Here is a 16,286-nt window from a genome sequence, read left to right on the forward strand (position 1 = left end):
GCACAGACACTCACACACACTACTACAGACACACACACCCATAAAGACACACATGCACCCTCTCACAGACTTAGACCCCTTCACACTCACACACACATATACACTCTCTCTCACACTCATAACCCCTCGCCACAGACACACACTCATAAAGACACACACAAACCCACATGCACACATACACATATGTTTATGGGGTGAATTTGTACTGACAGAGTTACATTGTACTTTGCTCAAAATCCACATGAATCCATGTAAGACTTTGTTAACTAACTTTTTAGATTAAAATCAGTCCAAACATTATGGCACAGACAGGGAACACAGAGGGCTAACATCTTCAACATCTTATTTGGCTGACATCAATTATTACAGTTGACCTGAGAATGTAACTTTTAAAAAACTTTGTGATTTACATATGAAAGAAGTGAAACTGACATGGTCATTCTAACAGATGAGAGATTTAACAAACAATCAAGGTATTTTTCAATGTATAATTTCAGTTACATCACACTGGAAATTTTTGCTATAAATTCTGTGTCTTACAATTGTGTACTCCACAACCACCTGATGAAGGAGCAGCGCTCTGAAAGCTAATGCTTCCAATTAAATTTGTTGGACTATGACCTGGTCTTGTATGATTTTTAACTTTGTACACCCCAGTCCAACACTGGCATCTCCAAATCACGATCAGGGAGAAGGTAGGGCTGGTCAGGAAATATATTAAATATCTAAAATGAGTTACAAAGTAAGTTTAAGATTAATGGGCCATCTTAGAGAAAGAATAAATGAACAAAGAACAAAGAACATTTACAGCCCAGGAACAGGCCCTTCAACACTTGAAGCCTGAGCCGATCCAAACCCATCCAATTCCTAAGCATCTGTATCCCTCTGCTCCCCACCTACTCATGTATCTGTCCAGATACATCTTAAATGAATCTACCATGCCTGCCTTTACTACCTCTGCTGGCAATGCATTCCAGGCACCCAACACTCTCTCTGTAAAGTACTTGCTGCGTATATATCTCCCTTAAACCTTTCACCTCTCACCTTGAAAGTGTGACCTCTTGTTATTGAACCCCTCACCCTGTTAAAAAGCTTATCTCTATCCACCCTGTCTATAACCTTCATGATTTTATAGATCTCAAATAGGTCCCTCCTCAATCTCCTTTTTTACTAATGAAAGCAATCCTAACCTACTCAACCTCTCTTCATAGCTAGCACCTTCCATATCAGGCAACATCCTCGTAAACCGTCTCTGCACCCTCTCCAAAGCGTCCACATCCTTCTGGTAACGTGATGACCAGAACTGTACACAGTATTCTAAATGCAGCCAAACCAAAGTCTTGTACAATTTTACCATGACCTGCCAGCACTGATACTCAATACCCCTTCCAATGAAGGCAAGCATACCCTATGCATTGTTGACCACTCTATCCACCTGTGCAGCCACCTTCAGGGTACAATGGATCTGAACTCCCAGATCTCTCTGCTCATCAACGTTTCGCAAGACTCTTCTGTTTACAGTATAGTTCACTCTAAAATTAGACTTCCCAAAATGTATCACCTCACATTTGCCTAGATTGAACTCCATCTGCCATTTCTGCGCCCAACTCTCCAGTCTATCTATATTCTCCTGTATTCTTTGACAGTCCTCTATGCTTTCTGATACTCCACCAATATTCGTGTTATCTGCAAATTCACTGACCAGACCAACAATGCCCTCTTCCAGATCATTTATGTAAATTACAAGCAACAGTGGCCCCAGCACTGACCCCTGTGGAACAGCATTGGTCACCTTTCTCCATTTCGAGAAACTCCCTTCAACTACTACTCTCTGTCTCCTGTTGCTCAACCAGTTCTTTATCCACCTAGCTAGAACACCCTGCACACCATGTGACTTCACTTTCTCCATTAGTTTACCATTGGGAACCTTATCAGACACCTGACTAAAGTCCATGTATATGACATCTACAGAACTTCTGTCATCTATCAGCTTGGTCACTTCCTGAAAAAATCTAAGTTAGTAAGGCACGATCTCCACCACACAAAACAATATTGCCTATCAGTGATAAGCCCATTCTTTTCCAAATATAAAAAGATTTTATCCCTTGGTACCTTCTCCAGCAACTTTCCCACCACTGACATCAGTGTGAAGTATGTTTTGCCTGAATCAAACAGAAATGTTTGACTTTTGTTTCAAAACATTATTCAATAATTTACCATGTGCTACAGATCCCTTCAGATGTCTGGGATTAGATTGGCAGGAATAATTAAATAGCAACATTGGATGAGATTGAACAATTAGCAATGGACAGTGGTAGCAGATGCAAAACTAAATTGAATAATGGGTTGTAATGGCAATTGAAGTTAACGTGTATTTGAGTGAAAGGGACGTTTTGGTGAGAGTATTAAACTGACAGCTTTCTCTTAGTGATGTTTGTGTCATTGTCTTTCCTGGTGAACTTGATGAGTGAGCAGAGTCACATCGCTCTGGACTGGATCTTGCCTGAGAAAGGTGGCACCTGTGCCCTCATAGGTCAGGAATATTGCACCTACATCCTTGATAACTCCGAAGAAATTACTAACCTCGCTGAACATATCCGAAAGGAAATGGTCATGTTATACAATCTCAATGATTGCTGGGGATTTGTTAGTTGGTTGAGCAGTACTTTTGGAAACTGAGGAAGCTCAATCGCTCAGTGGGGTCTTGGGACACTGCTCCTGATTGTAATTGTTTTGATTCTGGGAGGGTGTATCAGGACCCTTTGCACCAGCTACGGTATAATGCAAGCCACAGTCAGCGCTATGGTCCAACGGTGATAATCCTGGAGGGTGAGGGTAGAGAATTCCAAAGACTGGCTCAGATTGGCATTAAAGGTTGTCCCTTCAGGGTAAAAGGGGGGAGTGTGGAAAACGTTACATTGAAACAGAGAAATGTACAGATGAATTCTTGTGCTGCTGTGCGGATATTTACATATGTTTACCACAGGTCACATAAGCGTACCCAGCCTGTTACAGTAAATCAAGAAAAGAGAAAACTCTGAACCACACACAACTGCAGGAGTTTAATGCAGATGACCTATTAAGGGAATAACTGTTATTCAGGTTTGTGATCAAGAAGTAATTGGTCAATAAGAAGAAATGAAATATGATTGACATGGGCATGTGCATAGTAATGTGATTGTAACTGCGTGTGTCGGGCTCAATATGCTTGGGACCTTGCTGGCTGACTCTCATTGCCTGCAATAAAAGGAACTGAGTGTGAAATGTACTGTCGTTTGGCTGATCATTTCATCAACTATGTAACCCCTACATCCTCATCATCATCCCATGGATCCTCCCAGTCAAGAGTTTGAGTCTCCTCATCACTGTCACTCTGGGTTGTAGGTGTATTTAAAACCATGATTTTGTCACTGCCTACTCTATTGAGCATTATGACTTTCCTCTTACTCTCTTCAACTTCTCTACTTTTCCACACTGAAACCTCCAGCCTCTTATTAGATTTAGCCAGCCAAGAATGAGAAACTGACCACCAAATTTCAGTCTTTTTCTCCTTCTCCCTTTGTCCTAGGACATCTGCTGGTTGTTTCAGACAATTCCAATTAAAGGTACCATCAAAGGAAACGGTTTCTCAGTGTCCGAACATAGAACATAGAACGGTACAGCACAGAACAGGCCCTTCAGCCCACGATGTTGTGCTGACCATTGATCCTCGTGTATGCACCCTCAAATTTCTGTGACCATATGCATGTCCAGCAGTCTCTTAAAATATCCACAATGGCCTTGCTTCCACAACTGCTGCTGGCAACGCATTCCATGCTCTCACAACCCTCTGTGTGAAAAACCCGCCTCTGACATCCCCTCTATACTTTCCTCCAACCAGCTTAAAACTATGGCCCCTCGTGTTAGTCATTTCTGCCCTGGGAAATAGTCTCTGGCTATCGACTGTATCTATGCCTCTCATTATCTTGTATACCTCAATTAGGTCCCCTCTCCTCCTCCTTTTCTCCAATGAAAAAAAGTCTAAGCTCAGTCAACCTCTCTTCATAAGGTAAACCCTCCAGTCCAGGCAGCATCCTGGTAAACTGCCTCTGAACCCTCTCCAAAGCATCCACATCTTTCCTGTAATAGGGTGACCAGAACTGGACGTAGTATTCCAAATGCAGTCTAACCAAAGTTTTATATAGGTGCAACAAGATCTCACGACTCTTAAACTCAATCACCCTGTTAATGAAAGCCAAAACACCATCTGCTTTCTTAACAACCCTGTCCACTTAGGTGGCCATTTTAAGGGATCTACGTACCTGCACACCAAGGTTGCTCTGTTCCTCCACACTGCCAAGAATCCTATCCTCAATTCTTTACTCAGCTTTCAAATTTGACCTTCCGAAATGCACCACCTCCCATTTATCCAGGTTAAACTCCACCTGCCACCTGCAGCCTACAACACCCCTCTATACTGTCAATGACACTGTGGAAACTCAGCTTTGAGCTTCTGGGCTTTTTGTGAACGCCTGTCCAAGAACAGAGAACCACCACTTGATTAACACATTTCAACAGTACTGTTTTTATTCAAGACTGTCAGTATACGAATATACAAACAATCCTGGGAGAGAAAAGCCACTTTAGACCACGCCGGGTACTAAAAGATGGATTCTCTCACCGTTGATAGGGAAAGTTGTTACATTTATACATAACTTCGTACGCAATACAGAGTTCCATATCATCAAGCTATCGCACAGTGTAAAATTAAACTAAGCATATTTTATTGGAAGCTTACACAAAAAAAATGCTCTAAATCTAACACACACACAGATACCAACAGCCATCTGGTTAAGCTCTTAACATAGCCCTCATTATTCTTACTCTGCTCTTCAAGGTAACATTCAGATATCAAAAATTGCTCTAAACTACACATATATTCATTAGTACAGCTCTAAAACAATGAGGCTCCAGTATTCCTCTGATGGTTGCCCTTTTATCTTGTGCTATGTACTTTCTCATCCTTGGACCTGTGGGGAGGATTGTTTACCGCTAGGCTGGCTTCTTACAAATTGCTATGTTAGCAATTAGTTTCGCTTAGCCTGTCGCTTAGGATGCCGGGAAATACAGCCAATATGCCGGGGCCATTTTATTAACATTTCTGAGCTCCATTTTCTATATGGTCACTATATCTATTTCCAACTTACCATTCCTCCCTTTTTATCATTTTATGATAACCCTCAGAAATTAATACGTTGAAGTCGAGCAAACTCTTTTCCTGTTTCTACATCTGAATTGTCATCAGTCAAAAGTGTAGGTGTCAATCCTTCCTCCTGTGTCCATATCGGGCTTGTCTCCTTTTTACATCGGCGTCGTGCGGGACAAGTTTGAAAACTTCTTGTAATAAGGGCCCAAGCGATTCGGATACTACTACAAATGCCAAGAATGATGGCCAGAATGGAGAGAATGTCCAGCACAATAGACTTTAGCCATCCCAACAGCTGACACAGTAGGTTCCACCCGGCACAGGTCTCTTCTGAGACTGAATGGTCCAGGTCATATGCTTTAGTGGCAACATCGTTAATTAGTGAAGCGTCATTATATACAGCCGAGCTCTCATCCTCAATATAGGTACAACACTCAGGGCCAATAACTGCACATGCTCCCCCTTGGCTTGCTAAGAGATAGTCTAAAGCCATCCTATTCTGTAAGGTCATCATTCGTAGGGCAGTCTGCTCGTGTTCCAAATGACCCAGGGCATCAGCAGTGGCCTTAGCCATTTCCTCAAGCTCGTGACTGAGATCACGAATCTGGTCCAGGGCTTGCATGACCCCATAATTGGGCAGAAGGGCGCCAAAGAATCTGCTCCAAAATGTCTGTTGGTGGAACAGATCTCTCCGGCCTCGAGCATGAGGTTTGTAATTTGAATTAAGGTCATGCCACTTCTTCCATTCGCTGTTAACCTCTGGGGTTGAATTCAATAACCGGAATGCTGGGAGGTGATATATCAGCGCACAGGTGCCCTTAGAGTTAATGGGTAGGTATTCATAGGCTGTGTGATTGCATAACCAAAATGTCTCTGGGGTCCGCTGCAGTATTATTCACAAAGGCATGGCAGCACGTGCGTGTATCATTTAAGTAAGTATAGGTATCCTCGGATTTGGTGCCATTTCCTCGTAGGCATACATACATTACTTCCTGGCAGATGCCAGTATTATGAATTGTTATATTACGGGGACATTCTGTCCTGGCATCCAGAGTTGTAATATTATATCCAGGGTACCACTGTCTAAGTCCTGTTAGGTTTTGCAAATGCTCTACGCAATCCTGTGACCATGCAAGATTTTGGATGACTATGCTGCTATAATTAGAAGTGGCCTTAGAGTAGTCAGGAAAGCCGACCAAGGGACAAATTGTCTGGTTAAACCCACTGTTACCTGGGCCATGACGATCACACGTGGCATTCACTCTGACCTGAACTATTCTCGTGGGGCCTGTGTTATTCAGCGTTATGCTATTCTCCTGTTTCCATACCCACCAATCCCCGATGAGGTTGCAAGGGGTAGCTAGGGTCTGACTGGACTCACTTATATTATTAGACTGGGTACCTATCACTCTGGGCAGTGATAAACTCATTGGGGGGTGCTAATAGTCATATTGTCACTCATAGTACTCACGAGATCCCTCGGGACTATTACTGTACCATTGGGGCCATCAGAAGCAATACGTGGTGCCATACTCACAAAACCATTAGTCATTTTAGTAGTAACATCTGTAGAGTGTGAAGTCATCGCGAGGGTGCCTGTTTTTATCCACGTCTCCGCGGTGGCTGCACTAAAGTTGCTTGTAGGCCCTTGGAGAGTGGGAGGTGCATCGCTGGTGGTGTTACTGGTCTGCATTGATGTCCATGTCGCTGTTAGGCAGAGGCCAAAGACAAAGAGGATAGGTTTCATCGTTTCACTTTTCTTCAGTCTTCCTTCCTTAGTGGCACCTATGTCAAGGGAAGAGAAAATACATACAGCAGTAGCTGCCCCTTATTATCATTCCTCCCCAATAAGCTTGCAATGGTGTAGGCTGATCCAGGCTTTACGACCCTCAACCTTAACAGCAGTAGGGGTGGTAAGGAGGACTTGGAAAGGGCCCTCCCACCGGGGTTCCAGGCCGTGCTTTCTGGCAAAGTTTTTGCTTAACAACAGTGTCAGCCTTGTTATCGGCTGCAGGATAAGCCTCAATCCATTTACTAAAAACATCTACAATAACTAAAACATATTTACACTTGGCCGTTCTGGGTAGCTCAATGAAGTCCATTTGCAACGTATCGAAGGGGCCTTCAGGCAGCGGGGTTCTACCCTGTTCACAGGGGACCCCCTTGCCAGGGTTATGCTGCATACATGTCAAGCATTTTTTAGTTTGTGCTCTAGCCAATTGCAGAATACTGGGATGCCACCAAGATTCCCAGACTAAATCTGCAGTTTGTCTAGCCCCACAGTGTGTTAAGTGATGGACAACATCAACCACCCAGACGGCTAAAACATCAGTCATACACACCTGGCCCGCTGGGGTTTTCCAAAGACCGTCAACGTCTTTGAAACATCCCAGATCAGTCCATTCATGAAGTACATTGTCAGGGGCGTCCCCCTGTAAAGCAACAATATCAGCGGTGGAGGGAGGCGGCTTGTCAGGAACTGAGGCCCTAATAGATTTCCTCTGAACCATCATAAAGGAGCCAGGGAGCTCCGTAGCCTGTTTCGCTACTTCATCTGCCTGTTTATTTCCCATAGAAACCGGATCCGTTCCGGCAGAGTGCGCGGAACATTTAATAATGGCCAATTCGCGAGGACTTTGAATGGCCTGTAACAAATTAATGACTTCCTCCCTGTGTACGATAGGGTTCCCCGAAGAGGTGAGGAAACCTCGATTTTCCCATAGTGTCCCAAAATCATGGGCAACCCCGAAAGCATATCTAGAGTCAGTATAAATATTAGCTGTAAGTCCGGAGGCTAGCTCACATGCCCTAGTTAATGCAATTAATTCAGCTTTCTGAGCCCTTTTGGTTTTGCCAGCCTGGGACATAAAAATCCGGTTCCAGCTGATAGCCTCTATTGTCAGACTGCAGCTGGGGACCAGGTAATCTCCACAGCCCTTGCTGCTGTGTCTGCTGGGGAGGGGTGGGAGGTTGCCGCAAGGGGGCCATGGTATTTTGATCACTTTCCCGTACAACAAATTCAGATTTAATAGGTTTTTCGGCCCTCGCCCCATAATGCTTTAATTGCCCTAGCTGTATCACCGTGTGGGGAATTGATCCAATTTAAGTTGTTAGTTTTCCATCTATCTTGTGTAGGTTTAGGCAAAGTGTTCATCAAGAGACTATTATACTGTTGTGAGACAGCCCCCACTCCCAAAGGAAAAAGAGGGTCCCCAGAATATGTGCCATAAGTTTCATTAAACCTCTGTAGGTATTCCTCAGCACCCTCCCCCTTTTTTGGTTTTAAATCAATGATTTTTGCTAAGTCAACCGGTTTTCTGAGGACCTGCCGCATTGCTTCTTTAATTTCCTGCTCCTGTTGTTGTTGATTCGGGGTGTTGTGCTGTAAAAGCAGTCCAACTGTTGGCACCAGGGGGCATATTTAATATTTCCAAAAATTTTGTCCACTTAGAGCCAATAAACACAACCCTCAAAAAGTTCCAGATATCTTCTCCCACTGCCCCGTAAGCCTGCCAAATACTTTCAACTGATTCACACCATTTTTGTGGGTCCTTATCTTTGTCAGGGAGATTCATAGTCAGTGCCAAAATTTCCTGCGGTTTCCATGGCGTAAAAATTTCTATGGTAGGTGGGTAAAGAATCGCAGCGACAGGAGGGTTAGCGCGCGGCTGGCCGGGGACTCTTACCTGTCCCGCTTGAGGGTTAGGAACAGTACGCATAGGGAACATGTGACCTGAGGGTTCTTCTATCTCTGAACTGTCATCGTCAGCCTCCTCTGTCCAAGGGTAGGGCAATTGCCGTTCGGGTTCACACTGTGGTGGAGCCCGATATCCTTTTTTACCTGTGCTTGGGGTAAAACTCCTTTCACTACGTGCCTCCTGGGGTATTGTACCCGATGGAGGGGGTTGGGGAGGGGATTCCACATTCCTAGAACTAATTCCCTTATCTTCCCATCCTGCACCCAGCCTCAGGTCTGACAATGCCGTCTCCACCGTTTGGTTGGCCAACCGTTTGTTCTTATTAATATTTTCATCAAAATTTGCACATGCAACCTTGAGCTCATGGAGGGTCAAAGGAAGCCCATCCTTAGTGACACTTAGCCCCCTTTTTGTAGCATTATGTAACCAACTGTTGTAAACCTTCTGCTCGTGTTGTTGTTTAGCTTCCTCTTTCTTTTTTAAGCATGCATCTCTTAGTTTAGCCATAATTTTCTTACCCTTCTTTCCTCCTATTCCCTTTTTCCATACTAACTCCGTAGCTCTCTTTACAATCTCCAATTTCCATGTACCCCCTGCAGGCCATTCATCAGGTCCCAATTTTTCTGTTAGCCATCCTGACAATTTCCTGAGTGACTGCGCATCCTCAGGATATTCTGTGCAGACTGTTACAATTAATAATCCCGGATCCTCACATTTATCCATGAACTGTCCCATAATGTTCCCTAAACTTTCCCTAACCTTTTGTGAGTGTTGCTTTTATGAGATGCTGCTCAAGAGACTTTAAACCTTCTCACACATACGTACCTCGGTGCTTTTATGAGGACTCTAACCCCATGGGACTTTAAACCCGTACGTATCTAAACAACTACTTGTGAGCGGTGCTTTTATGAGATCCTGCTCAAGGGACTTTAAACCCTCTCACACAGACGTACTGTGGTGCTTTTATGGGGACTCTAACCCCAAGGGACTTTAAACCCGTACGTATCTAACTATTCTTATTTCTCCCCGCGCTCCCAGCGCCCTTTTTTTTAAATTGTCCTACCTTCTATAGCACTCCCAGCGCTTTTGTGGTGGTCCCTTTAAAAAGCTGTTCACTGGTCCGTTCTGGATCCCGTCCGGTAGCAGCTCCTGCTGCGGTGAGTTGGATCCAGGTCCGCCCCTGACTTGGGGAGACACTAGTCGCGAGTCCCAAACGGTATGCTCACGTCCTAGTTGGGCCCGTGTCCACCTTGCCACAGCAAGACCGTGTCCTGTTCAACCCTCACCAGGAGCCGCCTTCCGTTGGGATCCCACCGCTGCCACCAAAATGTGGAAGCTCAGCTTTGAGCTTCTGGGCTTTTTGTGAACGCCTGTCCAAGAACAGAGAACCACCACTTGATTAACACATTTCAACAGTACTGTTTTTATTCAAGACTGTCAGTATACAAATATACAAACAATCCTGGGAGAGAAAAGCCACTTTAGACCACGCCGGGGACTAAAAGATGGATTCTCTCACCGTTGATAGGGAAAGTTGTTACATTTATACATAACTTCGTACGCAATACAGAGTCCCGTATCATCAAGCTATCGCACAGTGTAAAATTAAACTAAGCATATTTTATTGGAAGCTTACACAAAAAAAATGCTCTAAATCTAACACACACACAGATACCAACAGCCATCTGGTTAAGCTCTTAACATAGCCCTCATTATTCTTACTCTGCTCTTCAAGGTAACATTCAGATATCAAAAATTGCTCTAAACTACACATATATTCATTAGTACAGCTCTAAAACAATGAGGCTCCAGTATTCCTCTGATGGTTGCCCTTTTATCTTGTGCTATGTACTTTCTCATCCTTGGACCTGTGGGGAGGATTGTTTACCGCTAGGCTGGCTTCTTACAAATTGCTATGTTAGCAATTAGTTTCGCTTAGCCTGTCGCTTAGGATGCCGGGAAATACAGCCAATATGCCGGGGCCATTTTAGTTAACATTTCTGAGCTCCATTTTCTATATGGTCACTATATCTATTTCCAACTTACCACCAACCTTTGTGTCATCTGCAAACTTGCTGACCCATCCTTCAATCCCCTCATCGAAGTCATTAATAAAAATTACAAACAGTAGAGACCCAAGGACAGAGCCCTGTGGAACACCACTCACCACTGACTTCCAGGCAGAATATTTTCCTACTACTAACACTCGCTGTCTTCTGTTGGCCAGCCAATTCTGTATCCAGACAGCTAAGTTCCCCTGTATCCCATTCCTCCTGACCTTCTGAATGAGCCTACCATGGGGAACCTTATCAAATGCCTTGCTGAAGTCTATATACACCACATCCACAGCTCGACCCTCATCAACTTTTCTAGTCACATTCTCAAAGAACTCGATAAGGTTTGTGAGGCATGACCTGCCCCTCACAAAGCCGTGTTGACTGCATTTAATCAAGCCATGCTCTTCCAGATGGTCATAAATCCGATCCCTCAGAATCCTTTCTCACACCTTGCAGACGACAGGCGTGAGACTTACTGGTCTGTAATTGCTGGGGATTTCCCGATTTCCTTTCTTAAAGAGAGGAATTACATTTGCCTCTCTCCAGTCCTCAGGTACGACTCCAGTGGAGAGCGAGGATGCAAAGATCTTCGCAAGTGGCAAAACAATTGCATTTCCCGTTTCCCAAAGCAGCCGAGGACAAACCTGGTCCAGGCCTGGCGACTAATTAATCTTCATGTTTGACAAAGTTTTCAGCACATCAGCTTCCTCTATCTCTATCCATTCCAGCATGCACACCTGCTCTTCAAAGGTTTCATTCATTACAAGGTTTGTTTCTTTCGTAAAGACAGGAACAAAAAACTCATTTACGGCTTCCCCTACCTCCTCAGACTCCACACACAAGTTCCCTATGCTATCCCTGATCGGCCCTACACTTTCGTTGACCATTCTCTTATTCCTCACAAAAGTGTAAAATGCCTTTGTGTTCTCCCTAATCCGTTCTGCCAAGCCTTTCTCGTGCCCCCTCCTCTCTCTTCCCGGACTATTTCTGAGTTCCTTATTCACCTCCCCGTAATCCTCTAGAGCTGAGATTGACCCTAGCTTCCTTCACCTTATGTAAGCTACCTTCTTTCTTTTGACGAGCCGCTCCACTGCTCTCATCATCCAAGGCTCCTTTATTTTACCCCTTCTTGCCTCTCTCAGAGGGACATGTTTATTCATCACTCGCAACAACTGTTCCTTAAACAGTCTCCACATGTCTATAGTGCCTTTACCATGGAACAATTGCTCCCAGTCTATGCTTCCTAACTCATGTCTAATCGCATCATAGCTTCCTCTTCCCCAATTAAATCTCCTCCCATTTTGCCTAATCCTCTCCTTCTCCATAGCTACGTAGAATGTGAGGCAGTTGTGGTCACTATCACAAAAATGCTCTCCCACCACAAGATCTGATACCTGCCCCGGCTCGTTTCCGAGCACCAAGTTTGGAATGGCCTCTCCCCTCATCGGCCTGTCAACGTACTGAGTTAGGAAACCCTCCTGAACACACCTTACAAAAACACTTCCATTCAAATCTTCTGCTTGAAGGAGGTTCAAATCATTATTGGGAAAGTTAAAGCCACCCATTACAACAACCCACTACGTCCACACTTTTCCAAAATCTGCTGACCTGTGCTTTCTTCCATCTCCCTGCTGCTATTGGGGGGCCTGTAGTAAACCCCTAACGAAGTGACTGCTCCCTTGCTGTTCCTAATTTCCACCCATACTGACTCGGTAGGCAGATATTCCTCGACAATGGAAGCTTCTGTAGCTGTGATACCCTCTCTGATTAGTAGTGCTACACCCCCTCCTCTTTCTCCCCCTCCCTATTCTTTTTAAAAGTTCTAAACCCAGGAACATCCAGCAACCATTCCTGCCCCCGAGAAACCCATGTCTCTGTTATGGCCACAACATCATAGCACTAGGTATTGATCCATGCTCTGAGTTCATCACTTTTATTCCTGATACTCCTTGCGTTAAAGCAAACACACTTTAACTGATCCCTTGCTTCTTTCCCAGGAAAACCCTTCCCACGAGCTGGTCTACCTCTTGCTGTTACCTCATCTGCATCAACTCTCATCCCTGGTATACAGCTCAGGTTCTCATCCCCCTGCCATACTTGTTAAAACCCTCTCGAACTATTTGAGCAAACCTTCTACCCAGGACATTGGTCCCCTTCCAGTTCAGATGGAACCCATCCTTCTTGTACAGGTCCCACCTTCCCCAGAAGGCATCCCAATTATCCACATATCTGAAGCCCTCCCTCCTATACCAGCTGCGCAGCCACGTGTTAAGCTGTGCCCGATCCCTGTTCCTCGCCTCGCTATCTCGTGGCACCGGTAGTAAACTAGAGAACACTACTCTGTTCGTCCTGCTTTGCAGCTTCCATCCTAACTCCCTGAAATCACTTTTTATATCCTCAATCCTTTTCCTGGCTAGATCATTAGTGCCAATATGGAACACGATTCCCGGCTGTTCGCCCTCCCCTTTTAGAACCTTATACACCCGATCGGAGACATCCCGGACCCTGGCACCAGGGAGGCAACATACCTTCCGGGAATCCCGATCCTGACCACAAAATCTCCTGTCGATTCCCCTAACTATCCAGTCCCCTACCACGAGTACTTTTCTATTCTGCCCCCCTTCCCTTCTTTGTCACAGTGTCAGGCTCAGTGCCAGAGGAACTGACTGCTATGGCTTTCCTCTGGTAGGTCATTCCCCCCCACAGTATCCAAAACGGTATACTTATTGCTGAGGGGAATGTCCACAGGGGATCTCTGCACTGCCTGTCTGTCCCCTTTCCTCCCCCTAACTGTAACCCATCTATCCTTGTCCTGAGCCTGAGGAGTGACCAACTCCCAGTATCTCCTCTCAATTACCCCCTCAGCCTCCCGAATGATCCGTAGTTCATCCAGCTCCAGCTCCAATTCCCGAACACGGTTTTCAAGGAGCTGGAGTTGGGTGCACTTCCCGCAGATGTAGCCAGCGGAGAGTGTGCCATGTCTCCCACCTGCCACATTCTGCAGGAGGAACAAGCAACTGCCCCAGCATCCATACCCCACTTATCTGAACACCCACTCGGTACTAAAGTAGAAATCTGAGTTCAAGTTGCTATAAAATTAATAACAAACTTATATTCAATAGAGGACGTTTAGAATAGAGGAAGTTTGGCCGCCTTGCTGAGATATATGGTCACTGCTTTCCTTCCCAGCTGCCCCTCTGGACCTTGTCACTTCCTCCACTCCTTCTGTGAAAGAGAAAACACCGCTGCCCGCTACCGGGAAGTAATTTTAAAAAACTGCCTTACCTTAGCTGCAGTCTTCCGGGTTCGTCTTACCTCCGCTGCTGCTCACACTCCAAATGGCCATTAGGGTCGAAGGGTGAGTATTTATATTCACTGCTTTCCTTCTGGGTCCATTTCACCAACTTGTCGACGATATTTATGAAGTCCGGCCCGTAATGGATATACATGTGTGTTAAAGGTGTTCCCTTCTGAGGGTGAGCCTCTTGTGAGACATTGTTTCCCATTTTCCCAACTGGTTGTGATACACCATTCACGGAATGATGAGCCTGTTGCTCCAACTGAGGTTCTCTCCATCCACTTCCTCTGACCTTCACGTGGCCCATTTGAGCTCTTACTCCCGGCTCAGTCTGGGTATCTGAGATATTTGTTGGACAGAACTCACTCCTCAGTCAATTCACCAGTTATCAGACCAAAAACAAATCAGTTTGGGGTGTTTTTGTCTGTAATTCAGCTGTTCTTCAGAGTGACCTAACTTACCAGAGCTCGGCAACACATAACATATAAGATGTACAACCACACAATCATATATCTCAAATTTCTGTCAGCAGAGTCCCTGAATCAATTTTGTCAATGTGCCCAACTTTACTCTGGGATCCCTTGGTACAATTTACTGCAAAGACATCCGTACTCTCATCTCATCAATCAGTCTGACCTTGCATTCAGACACAGGTGGGAACTCTAACCCCTTTTCCCTGTGGGACTCTAATCCCTTTTCCCTGAGGGGACCATGGAATCTTTTCCCTGTGGAGACTCTAATCCTGTTTCTTATCCAATATATTCCAGCATGCTGGAGCAATATTCACTCACATCACACATTCAAGTCTGGACCATTGTCATTCCTGATTGGCTTCCCTCAGTCCTGGAACACAGGTCACAAACCTCCTTTCTCACTGGTAATCAATCTCAAGGGATAAAATCCCTACCTTTCATCTGCTGCAGCTGGTTTGTTTACCGATGGGGCACTATCTCCAGTACCGTACCTCAAGCCAAAGGGTTAGCCATCTTGGTGGAGCCTCCAAGAATTGTCGAAGAAATGGTCAGCCAAACGACAGTACATTTCAGACACAGCTTCCTTTTATTGCAAACAATGAGAGTCAGCCAACAGGGTCCTAAAACCCTGGCATAGTGAACGCTCCGCATGCTGTTACAATCACAGTTTTATATGCAAGTCTATGTCAATCAAAAATTGGTTTCTTCTTCTTGACCGAAAACATATCAATTTCAAGCCTTGGCAACACTGCAGCCCAATCACATATCACTTTAGCAATATGTCATTGAGCAGTCGCTCATTTGCCTTAAATCCTATTTTGCAGTTTGAATGGGATTTAAAACTTCCTCTTATTTAGTAAGGGATGCACTGGCACTGGAGAGGGTGCTGAGGAGGTTCACTAGTTTGATTCCAGAGTTGAGTGAATTTGTTTAAGAGGAGAGAGAGAGTAGACTGGGATTATCTTCAGTGGAATTGAGAAGAATGAGGGGGAATCTGATCAAAAGACATAAAGTTATGAAGGGAACAGATAAGATAGAAGCAGGGAGGATGTTCCCAACAGTGGGAGATACTAAGACTACAGGGCATAGCCTCAAAATTAGGGGGAGCAGATTCAGGACTGAATTGAGGAGGAACGTCTTCACCCAGAGAGCTGTGAATTTGTGGAGTTGCCTGTCCAGTGAAGTAGTTGAGGCTACCTTGGTGAGTGTTATTAAAGTTAATTGAGATAATTTCTTGAACTATAAAGGAATGAAAGGTTATGGTGAGCAGGTGGATAAGTGAAGCTGAAAGATCAGCCATGATCTTATTGAATGGCAGAGTGGGCTCCAAGGACCAGATGCCTACTCCTGTTCCTAGTTCTGGTGTTCTTACCTGGTTTATCTGGAATAAGTTGTGGTTAGCACATCTAAGAAAAGATAACTAATTACATAGCAACACCAGTTTTTATCTGTGCATTACTGTTTCAATGTGGTTTATAATGTCTTCTTATCTCACTGAAGGTGATAAGAAGCAAGGTGTGGTAAGACTATGTGACGAGCTGTATGACTTTGTGCTTGTCAGTCTTGTTTCTTCTA

The 16,286-nt window shown here is 44.7% G+C and overlaps 1 protein-coding gene across 1 annotated transcript in view; it reads left to right on the forward strand.

Moving 5' to 3' along the window:
* The first annotated feature begins 5,726 nt into the window (after positions 1-5,726).
* LOC132832915 (tapasin-like) overlaps positions 5,727-16,286 on the forward strand; it is a 67,111-nt gene continuing 56,551 nt past the window's right edge. The window contains exons 1-3 of the mRNA XM_060851154.1: positions 5,727-5,893; positions 8,043-8,106; positions 9,956-10,040. Of these exons, the coding sequence (XP_060707137.1) occupies positions 5,727-5,893; positions 8,043-8,106; positions 9,956-10,040 (316 nt within the window). The remainder of the gene's footprint in view (positions 5,894-8,042; positions 8,107-9,955; positions 10,041-16,286) is intronic.

This window comes from Hemiscyllium ocellatum, chromosome 35 (assembly GCF_020745735.1).
Source record: "Hemiscyllium ocellatum isolate sHemOce1 chromosome 35, sHemOce1.pat.X.cur, whole genome shotgun sequence".
In the NCBI taxonomy this organism is placed as follows: Eukaryota; Metazoa; Chordata; class Chondrichthyes; order Orectolobiformes; family Hemiscylliidae; genus Hemiscyllium; species Hemiscyllium ocellatum.